At 41.4% G+C, this 20,437-nt stretch overlaps 1 protein-coding gene across 1 annotated transcript in view; it reads left to right on the forward strand.

Annotated features, from left to right (window-relative positions):
• The window catches only part of efnb3b (ephrin-B3b), a 79,845-nt gene extending 60,164 nt beyond the window's left edge, over positions 1-19,681 (forward strand). The window contains exons 3-5 of the mRNA XM_041985404.1: positions 9,239-9,331; positions 12,737-12,802; positions 16,069-19,681. Coding sequence (XP_041841338.1) covers positions 9,239-9,331; positions 12,737-12,802; positions 16,069-16,493 — 584 coding nt within the window. The 3' untranslated portion in view covers positions 16,494-19,681. The remainder of the gene's footprint in view (positions 1-9,238; positions 9,332-12,736; positions 12,803-16,068) is intronic.
• The last annotated feature ends 756 nt before the right edge of the window (positions 19,682-20,437 follow it).

Raw genomic sequence — 20,437 nt, forward strand, 5'->3', positions numbered from 1 at the left:
AAAATCACTGCTGTAGAAGTCACTCAGGGATTCGCTGATAAGCATTCATTAAGTATTGATAAGTAGTCATTGAAGTATTCATTCAGTATGCATGGAGGTCCACTCAGAGGTACACTTGACAGGGATTGCAGGGATGGCAGTTTCTAGTAGCTTTGAGGGAGCTTGCAGATACAGTTACTACACACACACATTCACACATGTACATATACAAAAAAAAAAAAACACACAAAATGCCCTCGCTGCCCCGGGACGGAAACATTGACCCAGTTGTAAGGAACATTGGTCGTGACTGTCCTACATGGCTAGCACTTTACTGACGTTACACAAGGCTTATCCACCCAGTCACTAGGCCTCCTTTTAATGGTCCTGTTCCTTCTTTTCTTTTGCTTTAGCTCTTTTTTCTCACGGCTTTGTCCCTGCCGGTCTTTCTTTTGCTTCATTATGCATGTCTATGCTCTGGCAGTCACATTTAGTTGATGTGGATTATTTTTCCCAAAATGGGGAGTCAGGCTATGATTTGTTTCCTGTCATTTAATTAGGCTATGAATGAATGAGAAGAAATCAATGTCTGTGATTATGCCCACTCATGATCTCCCTCTCTGACAGCAGTAATAACTCTCCTCCTCCCTTTAACATGCATATATATCTATGCATTTATACAAATGCCTCTTGCAGAGGCTGTAATCAGCTTTAAGATGTAGTGCACAGATAGTTTATTGACATATGGACACACATACTTAGTGATGCAGAATAAGGCTCCAATTGTCCACAACTGTCAACCTGCCACGCATCAACCAGATTATGATGCAGAGGATTTTGTTGCACACACAAATACTTAATGCCGTTCATAAACATTCCTGACCTGTGCCCACATGAAACAGGTTACCTTGACATGCAACAGGATAATTCTCGACTGGATGATCCTTACTGCAGATTCAGCACTGTCACACAAATTATGGTATGGATTTATGCCAGGGTAAAGTGACAGCAGGCAGTAGTATTTTTTTAGGCCTTTAACAATGTTTTTTAGTCAGCACATCAGAACAAAGCCATGAAATGGCAGCAGATCTGTCACAAGCAATCAGACTTTTGCTGTCAGCGCTGCGTGTGCATGTAAGTGTTTGTCAGATGGAGTGATCAGGTACATTCCTCACTCAGGTCCTTCTTTTTGGAGCTCCGATGGGCAGCAGGGGGGGTGAAAGCTGCCACTTAGGGCCCAGAGTGTTGTGTTCTGGAGGTTAATGCGATGTGATTGTGAGTCGCCCACTCTTCAAGCTCACAGAACATTGAAAGACGGAGACACAGTGGGAGGGAGCATGCAGCATGAGAGGGAGGAGGGGGATAGGTGGACAGTGGAAGGGTGATTGTAATAGAACAGGATGGATGGAAAGAGAATAACTGCTGAGAATTAAAATGTCATCGAGCACAGAGGAGAGATCAACCGCACGCAAGCAAAGATATTGAGATCATTTCCCCCCAGTGGGTTTTGTGTGTGTGTGTGTGTGTGTGTGTGTGAGAGAGAGAGAGAGAGAGAGAGAGAGAGAGAGAGTTGCGTGTGACAGCTGATGCCTGTAGTTTTAGGAGACGGTGTCTCCTCTGAGGAGGCATGAGTGAAATTGTTGGCTTGCGTGAGAATTTACTCTGTGTGTGCCTCTCTGGTTGGCATGTGATTGATCATGCGAGTTTAACCTGTTACAATGACGTTGGCCTATGCTAGTTCCCCTCACTTCATGTGCTGCAGCTTGCAGGAAGACGGTTTAAAAGCCACACATCAAAGTTTTAGAGATGAGTTATAATAAATTATACTGTCTGGAATTAAAATCAGAATACAAATTGTGGAGTATTTCCATCAGAAATGACAGAATTAGATTTTTTTTTTCTTGGAATTATTCTGCCCTTAGGAAGTGCAGCATTGATCAAATTAAAGAGTATAAAGTAGTGTGGAAAAGTCGCAAGCTATGCTTCATTTCTTTATACTTCATTTTCAAGGAGACAGACTTTCCTTTAATCTTTTAAAGTGGTCTTGAGCAATAATTTTATTGGATTTCTGAAGGTCTTTCAGAATTTTCTTTGGACATTTGCTGCTTTTTCTTTTTTTTCTTTTTTAACTCATTTTCAGTCCTGTTCCACTTTAACATTTTCAAAGAAATGTCTTTTTTGCTTGCCACTTAACATTGACCTAGGAATCAATTGGGTTTAAAAAAAAAACTTTTAAATGATAAACTTGGCACAGAAGCACCTTGTTGTAAAGGCGACTAATCAGGCTTCCCAACAATGGATATACGACACCAAATGGTATTTTTAAATAAGAAAAAAAAAAAAAAAGATATCAACCAAACACATTTTTGTGCCAAGTTTATAACTACCTTGGTAACCCATAGTTACCAAAGTATCTTCATATTCTATATTTGGTTGTTTAGGTGTGATTAAGCCAACAAATCTGCAATTTTAGTCTCTACCACTACCAATTTCACACTTGTAGTATTTATTCTATATTCAAACCACTCACATGCCATCATGTCTCCATGCAACAGAGGCTCCAGTCATGCAGGTGCCCTTGCTTGTAGCTGATCCAATCTGTGGATCAAGAGCTACCACAACATACTCAACACTGGGCCTTTTGTCTATAACAATAGTACAGAAAACTTGCACCCTTTGCAAAAAAAAAACAATTTTGGAAAATCTCATCCAATATTGGATGTAATGGTGTGTTGGGTATTTAGAGGTGGAATGCAAGTGAAAATAATACTGGGCTCATGTGTGAGTTGTTTTAAAGGGGGAGCTAAAATAATGCCTGTTCTGTTTCAGTACACAACTTAATGCCTTTACCACTAGGCCATGGTAATGGCTTGTGATAGCTTCGTTAGTGCGTCATAGCCAGGTTATAAAAGTGTCATAAGAGATTTATGAAGACGTTTTTAGTTACAGGAAATTTGGACGGTAAGATTTTTTGGAGGGTGGGGGATAGACTAGGTGACACAGAGAGAAGTAGGGAGTGAGATTGAATCCTTCAGTGCCGCCTCAAGGGATAGGAGATTGTTTTTTTTTTTTTTTTATGCTCCTCATCATCTAGGTGACACACATGGACCTCATGGAGGTTTTAGAGAGCAAAGGAACAGGAAGGATTTGGTAAATCCCACCCCAAAGATCATTCTACGCCTGCTTACAACACAAACACGCAAACTTTTGGGCCACCCGAGTGACAAACTTAGTTCTGTGGTTGTCTCTGGAGAGTGTGGTGCAAAAGCAAAACAAGTGCATCTAAAAGGAAGATTTTAAAAGCAAAGCTACAGATTGGTTGATTTGGACAGATGGGAACACTCATCTGCACAGTGACACAAACAAACCCCAATCTCAGCTTGCATCATGTGGCCTGAGCAAAACCTAACACTGCATTTACACTTGCCGTTATTGCATTTATTAACCTGACACACTCATGACACAGCCAACACAGCATCACACACCAGAGGCTAATGAGGATGTCTCTGCCCATGGAACATGAGAGAGCACAACGAGAGTGTGCTTTGTTCCTTCCTGGCTCTCCTTTGCTTGTTTATTTTTTCTATTTGTTGTGTAATCTGCCTGTTTGCTGTGCGCAACAATCCCAGTTTTGCTCCCTTTAATGCTGCTGCCATCATATAAAAAAATAAATAAATAAACTTTGCTGCTTCAAGCTCAAAACATGTGTGTAATTTTAGAGCATAGCAGAGTAGCTAGCTTGGTATGCTGCAATAACTTGGCCACACATACAGTATTTATTTAGCAGTACATAAAAAGCTCCACCTCAGTCTCTCCAATCATTAAAAAAAAAAAAAAGACAAGACAAGACTTAACAACAGCACCCGCCAGATTTTCAAGCAGTAGGAGTGACATTAATCTGCCTGAGTACCATTTTAAAAGTAATAAGAACATCTAGAATTAGACTTGGGACAATAAAAGGGTGTGATTTCAACTGAGTGTACAGACAGGGGGCTCATCACCCTCACTTTCCACCAAAGATTTTATTTTGTTTGTGTACATTTCTGTCAAAGTTGGTTGTTCTATAAAGAAACTCTCATTCAGATGTGAGAAAAGAGCAGTTGAGAAAAAATGCTGGTTAGTTTATTGCTGTTTTATTACAGCATGAAGCTTTTTTAGACAGCTCTTTAGTTTTTATTTGCCCTGGGTTTTGCCTCTCAGGCTCTAAGAAAATTGCTTACTGAACCTCTGATTTGGTGGAGGAGGATTTAATTGCAGTCTGAAAGAAAAAGTGCAGGTACCACCCTAAAACACTCAATGCTTGTCAAATGAAAAGTATTTTCTTAAGTAAATCTGCAATGGCATTGAAACATGTTGGATGCTTGGTCATGCAGTGTCATGCAACTGAAAACATCAAAATGACATGTTTTAGAATTTTGCCATCTTTAACATCAGTTTCTAAAAATGACATATTAATCTAGGAGCTAAAACCCCAAAGCAAAAGTACATTTCAGTCAACAAGATATGACATCAGTCAGTAAAAGAAGCATATCTCGTGTCTTCTCAGCAGCGTAAAATGTGAGCTCTCTTCCAAACTACTCCAAGGTGTAAATGATAACATCAGCATTTTACAAACTCACATCCCTCATATGGAATTGAATGTTTTGCTGGGGAAGGGACTGCTGTCGCTCAGCGTGCAATATATATTCAAAGCTGCAAAATGCAAAATTCAGAGGAGGAGGCAGAACAGCATAAGACAGCAAATATGGAGTCCAGAAAAGTGTATTAATGCAAAAATGTGACTCCTGGAGTACATAACTTTCCTTCTTCATCTGCAGCTGGCATCAATCACTCGGACCTGAGGTTCACGCTCCTGAATGAGTCATCATCCAAGTCTGATTATTTGTCCATTTTTTACACTACAGTTGGCACCCTTAAGGAGTGAAAATGGAGGCAGAGAGGAAGCTTGGCCCAACTTGACCTTGTTAGTAAAGCAGAGACAGAGAGAGAAACTCTCCTCCTCTGTGTGATCTTTTCTATGGACTAGATACACACTCCCCCTCCGCCTGCATGGCTGGCCTCCTCCTCGTGTGCAGGGCCACGGCTCTGTGTTTGATTGGGGTTGACTGCGGAATTATTTCATTAATTAAGTTTTCTACTTCCTCCGCCTCTCCCTCCTGTCTTCCTGTTGAACGAGGGTGGCAGAGCGACGCCCTTCTTCTTCTCTGTCCTCTGGCGCTTCTCATCTCCCCCATCACTGCTGATCATTGTCTCAATTACTCATCCCTCCTCTCTCTCCCCCGCCTCCCTCTCGCTTTTTCTTCCTCCTTTCTCCTCTTATCTAATCTGTTTTTTTTTTTTTTAACTCTCTCTGTCCTCCCAAACTAAGGAGGGAAAGATTTGAAGCACGCCAACTCCTACATCGCCTCATCTATGTCTCTCATCTGGATTTCACAGATGTTTGGTGATTATTTTTCCCTTGATTTGCTGATATCTTCTCCCCCTCAAGTGCTTGGAAATTTTGAAACATTTGCGTTTCGTAGCTGAGATTGGGAGGAGCACACTTTTGGATCCAAAGGCGAAACAGCTGCGGATCTTTGTCCTCGCTTTGTTCCTGTGAAATTGAGATTCGCAGAAATGGTGGCACCTCTAACACGCCTAATGGATTTAAGAGAATTTGTCATGATACAGTTCGCTGCTTTAACAAAAACTGCCTTTGTGATATTTGTGACCTGTTGATTGTGATGATTAAAAAAATAGCATGCATTTGCAAAATCACAAGCTCTCCTGGTTCAATTTGGCTCTTCTGTCTCCGTCCCTTTTTGTGTCTCCCTCTTCTTTATATCCATTACTGCTGCACTTTTCCATAATGGAGACATTAGAGTCTTTTACCTCGCTGCCATCTATCATGTCATTTAAACTCTCTCCTTACTTTCTGTTTTTAACCTCTCTACTTTTTTCTCCATTCCTCCCCCCTTCTTCCTCTCATCTCCCTCCCACTTCCCCTTGGCCCTCCATGATCTCACATTGTCTTCTGTCTCCATCATATCACCAACAGCTTGTCACAGCCAATCAGCTTCCATGCCTCGCCTCTCCGCACGACTCCTTTCCCCTCCCTGGTCTTCCTCACCTCCCTCGCCTCTCGTCACCTTGTTTTCCTCCTTCGTGTGTCAGCAGTTATTACTCTCAGAAATCATAGTTCTTCTCTCTTTTCATAATCCCGAAACCCAGTCCTGTTATTTCTCCCAGTGCCCCCTGACCAGGGTTATAATGGAGGCTGAGCACATGTGATCACTCTTATGTCATCTACTAAATCTCTGTTCAAAACTCTCTTATGTAAAGAGTGATATTTTTAGGGATTTTGGAATAATAATGTAAGAAGAATGTATTCAGAATTTTTCTCTGTTTTCTTATCTTTGTCTTTATTTTTCAAGCACAACATGCTTCAGGATAGGTGTATGAAATAAATTTGTTTAAAAAAAATACTTGGTAATGTGATGCAGCTATGTTGATTTAGTTTAATAAATAAATAAATAATTATTTGTATACATAATTATAAGCTTGTACAGGAGCTGAATTTTAAGTAATTGATGTTGTATTTGTCTGTTTATAAGAGAGAAATCCGTCCCCAAAAACATAAATTCTACATCGTGATAAGAAGTTTTCTCATTTTGACTTACATGACTACAAAATATTATTCTGTTTTTGACTGATTGCGCAATAAATGTTACATAAATCTGAAAAATCAGAGAGGATGGAATTGAAAGGGGAGCTGGACAACAAAGCATCCACAACAAAATGTCATGAATCTAAAGCTAATTTAAAAAATCTGATTAATCTTCATAACATGATGCTACAACATGAGCATGACATCTGAGGTGAATAGCTTTGAAAAGCATATAAATTTAATTGTGAGCCCTTTTATAAAAGAAAAAAAAGAAAGGCAAATACTGTGCTTCACACAGTTTCATTCATTTGAACTTCTTTAAAATCCGTGAAAATGTCCTTGGAGTAAAGGAAGATATTTCAAAGGTTTGGGGCAGAATAATACTCAGAGTTGTAATGATTTGGCAAAACAATAAATAGTGAAAATACTTCAGGAATGTGCAAAACTTTTGCACAGCACCTTCTCATCTCAGTCTTCTGGTTTTCCCACCACACTGCTGTTTGCCTTGACCTCCACCTGCTCTTCTCCTCTTCTTGCTTTCACACTCGGCCTCCTGCAGAGATGCAGAGATATAGAAAGAGCGAGGTGTTAGAAGTAAAGCTGCTTCTTTTTCACACCTTCCTTTCTCTCTCTCTCTCTCTCTCTCTCTCTCAACCCGCCATCCTTCCCTTCCTGCTTCACTTCAGACAGCCTAATCTACAGCCTGAAGGAAAATGGCAGAGGAAAATGATTTCACTCTCCCCATATATACATATATTTAAGGATGGTGAGGTAAGGGTTAAGCTCTAGCAAAAATAAGGATATGTGGGTGGTGTGTGCAGGGGTGATGGAAGGAGAGAGTATGATTACTGGATTTTTTTTTTACCTGGTGCTTTATGTTGTCTTAGACTTTGAAGACAGTTAGAGAAATTTGCACCTGTGTGATTTGGAGTGGTGAGTGAAAACACAGCCAGACATTTTGAGAGCATTTGTGTTAAAGACTGACACCAGCTGTGCAACTGATGGTACATCAGCTGAAATAAGTGTGATCTTCAGTATGAATGCCTCTCATTTTTGTCACTTCTCACTTTTCCTTCCTCTGTGTTCTCATATTTCTGTTCTTCTATCCTTCCCTCACCCCCAGTCTGCCTCTGTTTGCCGTCCTCTTCCTAAACTCTCTGTCACCCTCTGCAACCTGCAATGCACTGGCTGAAATGCTTTACATAAGAGGGGAAATGTATGCATTTAAGCACAAACACATAGATTACAATCGAATCCAATTATCTTTACTTTATTCCCTTTATACCCTGGCTTTTGCCCTTATGTTTGATGCTTAAGATTTAAACTTGTGGGGTCCTGTATTTTGGACACCTAAGAGTTTACCGTAACAATTACTGATAATTTATAGTTTTTAAATGTATATTACTGTGAAAAAGTATTGAATTGTGCCTAATTTCCTTTATATATTTTGTCATGAAGGATTCAGACTTTCTTGTAATGTGTTGAAGTCCTCTTAAACAATAAAGAGTTTCTATTTGGACTTCTACTTTTTCACTTATTTTCAGTCTTGTCCTTGCACTATTTTCAGAGGAATGCAAATTTTTTGCTTATTTATCTATTTTTAAATGATTGATTTGCTTATTAAGCCTCTTAGACAAACCTAAAACTCATTCATGCATGAAAAGGCACCAAACTCAAAGAATGACCCAGTGTTTTGTCTACAAATCACAGACAACTTATCAAAGAACCAATTTTAAATCTTGTCTTTGAGAGAAAAAAAAAACCAAATTTTGACTTTCAAACTTGTTAAAATAGTACAAACTGTACCTCCTTTTACAGTACACAACACCCACACACTCACACATCTGCTTTCTGTCTGCACTTTGTCTGCACTGATTATTCTTCTTTGACTCCTGAACGGGTCCTGAATTTGAAATGATTTTCACTGAATTGTTGCATTTTATTTCCTCCAGCATGAAGAGATCCTTTCATAGCCTAAAATGCACATTAAGTCCCTCAATTATGAATGAAAAGAATTTCTTTAATTCTCTTAATTAAAAAATGAGCAGTGATAGTAATGGGGGTATTACCAATGGCAGCTTTGACTCATCCAGCACAGTCTGTATTCTAATAAATCAAGTCCAGTTTTTCACTCAAATCACACAGTGATTTGCGTCTCAGGGGCTCCATTTTATTTCATATACGCTCTTGATTGGATTACCATCCTTTTTTTCCCCCCATCAGCCAGTCTGCTTCTACAGATTGCCCCCCACCCTCCCTTCCTTCAGCTTTTCCTCCAGCCCGAGCAGCAATTGCAGTTGATTGCGAGCGGTTGAGTCCATACAGCTCGGCGGGGGTGTTAATGAATTCCAGCAGACTGCTAAATGAGGACTTATTAAAGTGCTGCAGCCGCGTAGTTTGACATTTCAGAGCTTCTGGTGAAGTTTTAAATCGCTGCCTCTGCAAATGTCACTCGCTGACTCTCTGGAATGACTGACCAGTGTTTGCTTCGGCTGTAGACTGAGAGAGAGTGGGGTTGTGTGGCTTCAGTGGATGACTAGGGGGTTGTTTCTGGGTCTGTACCCCAACCTGCTACTTGGTTAATTGTGCAACTTTGTGTTTCTATCCCTCCAGCTACGTCAGATGGGACACGTCATGGCCTGGACAGCATGAGAGGAGGAGTGTGTGCCACGCAAGGCATGAAGGTGGTCCTGAAAGTAGGACAGAGTAAGTCCTCACACCTCTGTTTCTGTTTTATCTCCATCGATAGTCCATGTGATGGACTGTTCTTCACACTCACTCTCTTTTGTTCATCTCACATAATCAAATCACTTAACACGCAGTATGATTGGCTCATGCTGGCTCCAGTCCACCACATCTACGCGGAGCAAAGCAGCACACATTCATTAGACCACCTTATCTAGCTTGCAGCCTTTTCCACGTTAAAATCATTTCTCTAATCTTCTTCTGTCTTACACACACATGCCACACAAGCACACACACTCTTGTGCCTTTCTTTCTGCACGTGTGTTCTTGCTGAGCATATTAGGGCTCGTTAAGTGGTGAGAACAGCGAAGAAGTGTGGGATCAGTCAGCTCTAATGAGCCCTGTTGACTCCCTTCTCACTCTGACTTTTAACTGCTACTGACTCATACTGGACGCACACACACCTCTATCTGTGCATAAACATTAGCTTACACATGCGAAAATATTAACGCACAACACGGACGCAGAGGTGTCCACGCAGGCATGTGAACACACACAGAACACACACATTCCCATGCAGCAGACCCGCCAGCGAAAACACGATTACAAAAATGACTCCATTTGGCGTTGAAGCACACAGTCAGTGATTTTTAATGACTCGCTTCTAATTTGTTTGGAAAATATTCTTAGGTAATGACCCTCACATGCTGATTTTTCAAGGAAGCAGCACAAAAAAAGGCCAGTTTAAGCATTTTCACTGACCTGCACATTCCCGCTCATAATAGGCACCTGTCCTTCACATAACCGCCCTCACATACACACACATAAAAACACTCGCCTAATTCTATTTCTTTGATCTGTGCTGCGTTATCAGGCCCGGTGTATTGAATGTTCTCTTCAGCAAAGAGCCAAGTGGCGCTGTTGTGGCTCTATCAGCCCGTAACATCAGCATAGTCAGCTTAGCTCAATAGAAATACCACCTCACACGCTTTATTTCCCCTGGCTCTTTCACCACACGGGCAATGGAAAAGTTACCTTCCCCTTACACACATATATAAACCCCATTGCCAGTTTTCTTTCCCCTTTCCTTCTTTTTTTCTTCTCTATTCGCCTTTTCATTCAAACAAACTCACTCGCTTCCTTTTCAAATTCCCCTTCTCCCTCTTCTCATCACCTGCCTTTAACTTTGCATGCCGGCCTGCTCTCTTTCCAGCTCTTTCATTTCCACGCTTTTCCACCGTCTTTCCATCTTATCTGCTATGTGGCTGAAAGGTCACGTCTGTGTTGTTTGTCGTCTAAATAAGCTGCATGCCGCCTTGCAGTGATCTCCAATGAGATATGCCGCTCTGCTCTGCTTTGAGGAACACACATATTTACACCTTTGTCCCACTCACATACATCGACCTGTCCTCTGTTATTTCTTTCTTTATCTATTTTGCGTGCTCTCCACATTTGTCACATTCACGCACACACTTTTTCATGTCTCCCTCCACTGGCCCCTGCTGACCACACAGCAGTTCCTATTGATCCTGCCAGCACCACCCCCAACTTCTGTTTGGCTTACTGTCAAAAGGGAGCCGCAAGCCAATAGCCTTACACTGTTCTAAATGTCAGAACATATAGGTTGATGACCGAAAGCACATGAGCTCATAGATCAGTTTATGCAACCCAAAAAAGTTAGAATGTTGTGTAAAATGTAAATAAAAACAGAATGTAATGATCTGAAGAGCTCATAAGGCCATGTTTTGTTCACAAAAGAGCAAAGGAAACACATTGAAAATTAGATAAATTACAATTGTGGGCAAAAAAAGGCTAATTTTGAACTCATTTTAAACCGTGTAGCATAACTTTTTCTTTAAATAATTGTCTATAAACATCTTGAAACTGAGGAGACCAGTTACTGGCAAAGGCATGTCTCATTTCTGTCTAAAATAGGATACTAGCTAGGAAAGATGTTTGGTCAGCAGCATATGTTGCTGTGAAATTTGTACATATATTTCAGCATAGATGGTATCATTCCAGATGTTCCACAGGCACTAACATACCCTGATACCATCAGAGATACATATACTTTTGAACTGAGCACTGATAACAAACCTAATGGTCCCTTTGATTTTTTCTGACCTAAGAACAGTTTTTCACTTTGCCTCTGTTCATTATAAATGAGCTTTGGCCTAGAGATCATGTTCACATACAGCTTCCTATTTGCATGACAGAGCTTTAACCTGCATCTGTGGATGGCACAGCCTTTTTCTTGAAGGATTTCCATGTTAGGATCATGCTTGTTTTTAATGCCGGTTTGTCCAATATTGATTTTTGCCTGTGTCTCCTGTGCACAGAGATGTCTTCAGACTCTCAGAGTCTTTTGATTGTATTTCTATATGTGATGACAAAGTCAAAGTTTTGTGAGTATACACAGGGGATCATTATTTGTTAAGATTTTTTGTTGTTGTTTTGTTTTTGCCAATTTGCCTAAACACTGCCCATCTTTACATCTGAGAGATTTTACCTTTCTGAGGTGCTCATTATTAACTTAATTAGTTTCAGTGTATTCCTCCAGCTCGTTATTTTTACTTACTTTTTATTGTCCCCATCCCAACTTTTTTGAGATGTGTTTGATTAAGTAGTAAAATATCTCACTTTAAACAATTGATGTTTTCTATTTTCTTAAATGCATACAATGTTGTTTTATTGCATTTGCAAATCCCAGCATTACAACTTTTTGTGCTGTACATGACTAAGAAGAGTAAACAAAGATTTACTGCGTTATCATCCATGAACGCTCCATGTCTATATCTATAATGTCCTTTTCTGCAGCTTAAATAGTCAGTTACTTCATTTTTATAAAATGTCACATGAACTGCAGATCTGAATCATCACAGACCAACATCATACTCTTCTTGGTCTGCATTTTACTTTGGCCAGATGGCCCAGAGGCAAACAAAATAAGTATTTTCTGAACCATCTCTTTCGGCTTTGTGGATGAGCACTTATACAATGGCTGCATTTTGTGTGTGTCTGTGTGTGTGCGCATGTACCACATAAACGCACTTTAATGCCATCACCATCACTGAGGGCTTGCTAGACAGATGGCCTGATTTAGCGACTACAGATTACAAGCCGTTATGGCCTTGTGAAAATTCACTCAGGCCAAAACAACAAACAGCCTCTCTTTAGTTTCCCATTCAAACAAATGGAAAAGAGCTTGTATGCGCGACATCGAAACCCTGTCAATATGTGTAGTCCTATAATGAGAAGTTAAAGGAGGGATGTGTTTATTAAACCTCCTCAGTCTCGATGACTTTTTCTGGCTGTGTCTCTTCTTTGCTAATGTCATCTGTTGGTTCCAGTTCTGAGAGATTTGGTAGTGTTAGGAGATGGATTCTATAATTCCCCTCTTATTCCACCCTTATTTTTCCTCCCTAGGCCCATATGGACTCCCTCCAAAGAAGGAGCCTCCAGCGGGACGCACCACCACCAACAGAAACCCAGGTAAGCAGGAAACCAAATGGAGATAATCCCCAGCAGATCCATCCACAAAATGGATGGAGGGAATAAGCAAAGACGGGTAGATATAAAGGAAAGCAGCAGGGAGAGGGAGGGAGGAGAGCGACAGATGGAGAATGTGCAGCGGTGACATCTGCGGATCTCTGTTTAATTCCATATTTCTCTCTGCCTTCTATCCCTCTCCTCCTTCGTCTCTGCACCCGGCCCTTCCAGCTAAGTGCTGCGGGCGGGGAATGGATGGCTAATAGCTACCTTGGGAGAAGGACAAGAAAAAGAGAGGGAGGAAGAAAGAAGAAAGAGCCAGGGGGAGGAGGAAGGCAGAGAGGGCGAGAGCAGTGGCGACATTTCAGAGAGTTATTGTTGTCATTAGTTTAGACGGCCTGGATTCTGTAGTTCTGCTGAGAAACAGAGAAATAACGACAGAAAAAACATGAATTACTATACGATGAGAGAAGAGACGAAGAGGCATAAGGGAGTGATAGAACTGTGAGTAGATGTGCACAGAAGGAGAAGGAAAAAGAAAGGAATAATTGAAAAGCAAAGAAGAGAGAGGAATACAACAAGGAGATGAAAATGGCAAGAGGCTAGATTCATGCTTCATCTCAAAAGTTATTTAGTGGAGGGGAAAGAACATATTTCACTCTCAGCTGCAGTCATTTCTTTTTTTTTCTAGCTTTTTGTGATGTTAAATTTGTATACCATAGCAAACGCGTGAATTGCTGCATTCACACCTTTTCCATTTACTGCCTGCATATATGTAGGAGCTACATGTGTGAAGTTTGCAAGAATAGTATTTATTGTCTTTGCTTGAATGTGTGAAACTGCTAACACCACATGAATGACTTAATCACACACATAACAGGGGATTTCACACATTTTTGACTCTCAGACTGGAGCATATTAACACACACTTAACTGCACATTTGAAACGATTTGTTTTGACTCCCAAAGCAACAGTTTTGGCAAAATTCATCGTTTTCATGTGAATCATCCCAGGTTATAAACATTTTTTTTTAGAAATCATTGGGATAGGAGCTGGGTAAAGCACAGTAAATACTTGTCTTTCTCTGTCACCTAATTTGCAACTACTTCCACTCAGCCAAATCAAAACACACTGACAATTATACACTCACTACTAATTCACTCTTTACAGTCCATTGAGGACAAACGTCCATAAATTTGTTTCCTATTGCAGAATAAGGCGCTCCTGATGATTGTTATCAGCATAGTGTGAGGAATAAAGCAGTATTCGTTTTCATTATGCAAATTTGCTTGTGGGCTTAAAACATGGCGGCTTGGATAGTTTTAGGTTTAATATTCTGGCTTTCCTCAAGGGCTATATAAATATTTTGTTGTGCAAAACAACTTAATTTAACTGGATAAACTGAAATCCAGTTATTTCTGTGAAATAAATAGTAATTAATTAAAACTGATAAAGCCATTGTTGTTGACAAGAGCATGATTTGAATTTTAGTTCTTAGCCAAACAACAACATAAACACATCCTATTCTGTGTGTTCTTCTCCCCCCTGGGGTTAATAATGTATTTTTTATTTAATTTATTAGTGGTTCATAGTATGCAAGAAAAGAAAATCAAGCTGTTGATATAGATGGGTATAGATTTGCAGCCTCCAGTGTAAAAAGACAATTCTGAAATCATGCATTAAAGTGTGTGATTTTCTGGGGAAAGTAGCAGTAAGATGCCATCATGACACTGATTTAATTTTATTTTAGCAAATTATTGGAATTGAAACTAAACAAATGTCCATTGCATTGCCAAACGGTTAAAATTATATTACAAAGAGCAATTATTTTTATCTGGAATATCATCTTTGCTTAAAAAGTTGAGTAGAATAGAAAAGACAGCGGGCTCAGAAACATTACCTTTCATTTCTGACCTGTTGCATATTCATCTCCAAGATGAAATTCACAAATGATTTGAAAGAGAGGGTAGTAAAGGGAAAATAAGGCCTCAAGACAGAAGAGAAATGGAAAATAGGGGGAGTGAGAGAAGAAAGAGAAGAGGTAAAGGAAGAGGATATAATAGAGCCAGTGAAAAGCAGCAGTCATAATGGAGATGGAGAGTGAGGGATGTTTGGTTAATGGAGGGAGGAAGAAAGCAGGAGGAGGAGTAGGGAGTGTAATCCACGTCCGGCATTAGAGCTATGCTCCCATTCAGTCCGACGCAACAGGGGGCCAGGCAGGACTTGTCCTTGTCTGCTAGCACGGTTGTGTATGTCAATATCTTAGAGCTGAGCTTAGAGCAAGGTAGGTCATTATGGCTAAAATAACCCAAACATAGATAGGACCACGGAGCAAGTGAGGGGGGTGAGGAAATAGAGGAGATGAAGGAAGAAGGAAAAGCAAGGGATGTGTGCCAAGAATAATGATGGACCAATCCAAATGCTCTATCTTGGCCTTAACCAGTTTACAACTCGCACTCACACGGTTCCGAGCTGGACCCACCCCCGTTCTGTAAACACAAGCACAGATGCACACACATACACACCTCCAGACCAGCGTTCACCTGCTGAGTACTGACCCGACCTCCTGCAGAGACAACTGAGAACTCACAGGCTGTGATGATCTCTGGTTTCAGGGAGACACGTAACGGATGGAGAGAGAATTGAACAGACTAACAGAAGGAAAGCCTGACAGACAGTTTGATAAACAGACACACAGATAAAAAGACAGACAGGCGGGCAGGAAGGCTAGCGGGCAGTCAGGGTGTGTGGTCAGGGGGTAGAAGCAGAGCTGGGAGGCCCCCTTTATGTGGTTGACTGTAATACTAAGTAAATACAGTTGTTAAGGTTAAGGAAATAGTGTGTTACCTTGATACACACTGTGGTTTAGCCATGCTTTCCACAAAAGCATATACTGTAGAGTGCAGCCACACTCACTGCGGACATTCCTCCCTGTTTTATATGCACTGCTGTCCACTTCATCACATCAATAAAGAGACCACAAATAAGCTTCTGTGAGATTTGCTGCATACTTGCTGCATTCCACTGGGTTAAGTCAACGCACTTCTCACTGAGCTAAACCATCGGCCTTACTCATGTTATTGTGGTGCAGAGCCATGAAGAATGGTGTGTTTCTTTCAAAAGCTCATGAAAAGCTCAACTTGTGATCAGTAGCTGTGTTGTTGCTCTGGTTTATTTGTCATGATTAATAGGCGGATTTAGTAGAAGTAGTGAGCGAAGCTTAGATACTGTGCACGTTGGAGTAAGATTGTTCTCTGTTTTTTTGCAGGTGGCGCGGGGAACTCCACCCACTCTCAAGGGTCCTTTGATGGAGGCAGAGATGAGAATGGGCCCCTCCAGCCTTCTAACATCGCACTCATCGCTGGTGCAGCGGGAGGCTCCGCCTTCCTCCTGCTGGTCACCGCTGTGATCTGCATTGTGTGCTACCGGCGGCGGCACGCAAAGCACTCGGATACCCACCACCCCCCACTTTCGCTCTCCTCCCTCACCAGCCCCAAGCGGGGAGGTGGTGGAGGCATCACCAGCTCTAACAACAACGGCTCCGAGCCCAGCGACATCATTATCCCTCTGCGGACGTCGGACTCGGCCTACTGCCCGCACTACGAGAAGGTGAGCGGGGACTACGGGCACCCTGTCTACATCGTCCAGGAGATGCCGCCTCAAAGCCCGGCCAACATTTACTACAAAGTATGAGACAACCGCTGCTCTGGCCGACTGGACACACTCACCTCCCTCCACCTGTTACCAACCAATCCCCTGCTCCAAATGAAGCCACAGAAAAGCTTGCCATCACAGTTCTAACCCCTAATCGCCTCAATACTACCAGTATTGTCCCTTGGACCCCTCACCCCCTCCCACTTTTCGCCCTGTGAGCCTGCAACCCCGGCCACAGTTGTGTTTCTAGCTGAATAAACCACCCCAACCCATTTTCACACAACTGGGCCATTAAGTGTGTACAAGGGGTAATGTCTTAACCGTACAGCACCCTTCTTAACAAGGCCCTCACGAATGGGCAAGAGGCTCTGAGTGCCCCTGTCTTGTTAACTCAGAGCTCAATGAGCCCAGCCCGTGTGTTACTGAAGCACCATCCCCTTTGCGCCAGCGCATATGAGCAACACACACTCTTTTTCTAGTGTGAGTCTGGCGCTGTGACATGTGATGTTAAAAAAAAAAAAAGATTAAAACAGAACTTCAACTGAAAGAGGAAAAAAAGGCTCCACCCCTGACCCCACTCAGCACCGGAGAACTCTGATTCCCAGAGGCCACACCTGCCTAGCCCACCACCCCACCCCCTCAAGAGCTCTGTCAGCCAACCAGAGACCAGCCCCTGCCGCTAACTCAATGATAAAACCCTAGTTTGTTTGTGTTTGTTTCTTCTGAGAAAAAAAAAAAAAACAGGGGCCTTGGACTCACCCAATCGGAACGCCCAAGCGGCGCGTTTCTAACCAAGCCAAGGCCTGAAGAGGCCTGACCAATCGGTGACACTCAGAATCTTGTATATTTTAATAATATGTGTGTGAGACTGTGTGAATGTGCATACAAGTTGGATAATAATTATGGCGCTACTGCTCCACATTAGACGTGTGTGTGCAGTTAGTGTGCTTCAGCAAGTTTGCATATGTGTGCTTGGGGTTTAGTGTGTGTGCGTGTGCTTTGTATGTGAGTGATTGTGTGTGAGTGTATGTGTTCTTTAGACTTGTCTTAAATACCAAAACACAAAATAGTGAGCAAATATCAAAAAAGTGAGATTTTTTATGGCTATCAACACTTATAGATTATATATATGAATATCCAGTAAATAATTTCTAGATGTTTCTTTTCTGTTTTCTATCGTTTTATCATTTTTACCCACTCTGTTAAACTACACATTTTTTATCTGATATTTTTTTTTGGTTTTCACAACTTCGAGTGACCTTATTCCCTTCCCTTTCCCTTTTGCGTTGTTTATTAATTTAATCTCTTGTTTAATTTACCCGACAAGCAGAAGTTGTTTCTCTCTCCTCTCTTTCTCATTCACTCCCTCCTTCTCTTCCTCCTCTCCCCTAGGGTCTACTCTGTGTATATTTTTATAGCTCCTTGTACTATGCTGTAGTTTTGAGGTCTAGACCTTGTTTGTGGAAGTGTTGAGGTAGAACCATTGATGAAAGTTTTTTTTAATTTTTTTTTTGTTTGTTTTTCTTCTATTTTTTAAAAAAGTTGCAGAAATGAAAAGAAGCTGGGGTGGGGGAGAGGTGGTGATGGTGGGGAAGGGGAGGCAAGAGGGGACGAAATGAAAAAGATGAACAATGGAGAGAAAGCTCTGTCTCAGGAGGAGGAATAAAGCAGCATCTGAATGCAGAACTTTAAAAAAAAAAACCTAGACGGAGAGAGGAAGGGAGATGAGGAAAAGAAAGGACTGTGAAGCAGTTGCACGCTAACGACAGGAAGCTGAGGGGAGGATGGGAACGGCAGGAGTGAGAGATGAAGGAAGGATGGAGAGCGTGGATGAAAGAGTGGCTGGCGAAGACAAGAACGGAGAGTCTCCTCAACGGAGGTGAAGGACTGACAGCCAAAACGGATTTTAGTGGAGCTGAACTCTAACTGTGGAAAGGAGAGACCTCATCACAAACACACACACTCACATCCACTGTGATGTAACTCCTTCACACTTTACGTTACCATGAGATGACACATTTCGGATTTGTTCCTGTTTTCCGCCAAAATTTGTGTTGAAACGCATCTCTGTGTATCGCACAACACACACATGCTCTCATTCATTATAGAGATGCACAACCCCAGACAGCCAGTACACAATATTTCTCTCTGTTCAACATACAGACACACACCTAACGTAAATTTCACACATTTTAATGACTGTCACAAATGCTTACTGATTGCATTGAATGACACGCATTCCCTCTCGCTTGTTTTTCCTGCAAACGCATCCACTCAATACACACTTTCACCCACACCCGAAACAAAACATGATTACTTTCAAAGGATTGTCTCTGTGATTAAGACTAACCTGATGGACATAGAAGGGATGAAAAGAGTGACTGGGTGTGTTGTGTTTTCTCCTCTCCTTAACATGCTCTCACACACTTTCGTACACACACACACACACACACACACTAAAGGCCAGCACCTCGACCTCAGAGAGCAACGGCATGTCGCTGTGTTCAGAGGTGAAATATGTTCACATGTGCATACTAATAAAGCTGTTTTGTGTTGTTCAAACATGTTTATGGCTTATGTGTAAACTGGGTAGCAGCAGAAAGCTTATCATTTGTTTAGACACACACACACACAAACACACACACACATATACACGCAAAGCCTCCAGTATTGTTGCCATGTTTCCTGTGTGAAGCCAGTGTTAAATCTGAACCTTTCAACATTTCTCTGCAGTTTTTGTATCAGTATCATATAATATTTTAAGTGTCACATTCATCTGAAATGACTTTGTTCAACACATGATGATGTTCAGATATAGTTTTTGTACCATGGCGGAGGAATTTGGATTGTATTTGATTGTATCAAAATTGAGAGAAAAAAGAAAAAAAAAAAACACTTCAAATTCTTCTTTTTGTGCAACTACCGACTTGTGTTTTTTTTTTTATGTATCCTGTTAAGTCTGTGTCTATTTAAACATGCTCAGAGTACCTAAAAATCCTCCCAAGCCAAAAGAAGTGTCTGTTATTCTTTTTTTCTGAAAACCTCAGCAACATTTTGGAGCAGTCAGACCCAAAATGACTATTTTTTTGTTCAGAAATTGTTGCTGTCGCAACGAAAAAAACAAAACTTCTTGAACTTTGGCGAAAAAAAAAAAAAAAAAGTTACTACCCTGTTTTCTGTCCATTTCACTCCCTCTCCCTCTCAGCAAAATGTCAAGTATCTCCTGGACTCAAAGATCTGTTTTAATTTTTATTTCCATGTTGATGTAATTTCGAAGTTGTTTCTCTGGCTTTCACTGTTTGTGTTTGGTCGACTCAACGTTTAGGCTTTTCTAGAAACCGCGGATGCTGGTTGTCATGCTTAAAAAAGAAAGAAGAAAGTGCTGTTTCTATGGTACATGGGGCAGAGAGAGAAAAAGAGATCAGTTCCCTCACCTCCTTGTTGGTGAAAGTAGTGTGTGTGTGTGCGTGTGTGTGCTTCTTTGTGCCAACAGCCAGTGAGCGGAGACCACGGATGGAGGTGGCTCTCATATGTGATGTGTTAAGACTTTGTATTTGGGACACCTCTGTGTGAGAAGGGTTTTTTTGTGTCCTCTCCTCCTCTTCTTCGCTCCTCCTTTACCCTCTTGTCTACTCATCACGACGACCCCCTGAACCCCACCCATCTCCTCCCTTTCTTTACCCCTAACCCTCCCCTCGAACACACCTCTTAAGAGAGGAAAAAAAACTAGTACATTCCTGGTTTGGAAAATGAAAAAAAAGATTGAATAAAAAAACAAACAAAAATGTTTAAGCACCACTCTTTTGGTCCTGTTGTGTGATTCATTATTGCATGAGGGTCTGCTGAGGTCTTTTGTTCTGCCAGTGTGTGCAAGACAGAGATTGAGAGAAAGTTCCTGAGGCCCACTAACCCTGCCTTTAATAGCAGGTCTCTCCCCTTATCTCTCCGTTGGGTTCGTCTCAGCAGGGAGTCTTTCATTGCCT

The sequence above is a fragment of the Melanotaenia boesemani genome, chromosome 5 (genome assembly GCF_017639745.1).
Source record: "Melanotaenia boesemani isolate fMelBoe1 chromosome 5, fMelBoe1.pri, whole genome shotgun sequence".
Taxonomy (NCBI): Eukaryota; Metazoa; Chordata; class Actinopteri; order Atheriniformes; family Melanotaeniidae; genus Melanotaenia; species Melanotaenia boesemani.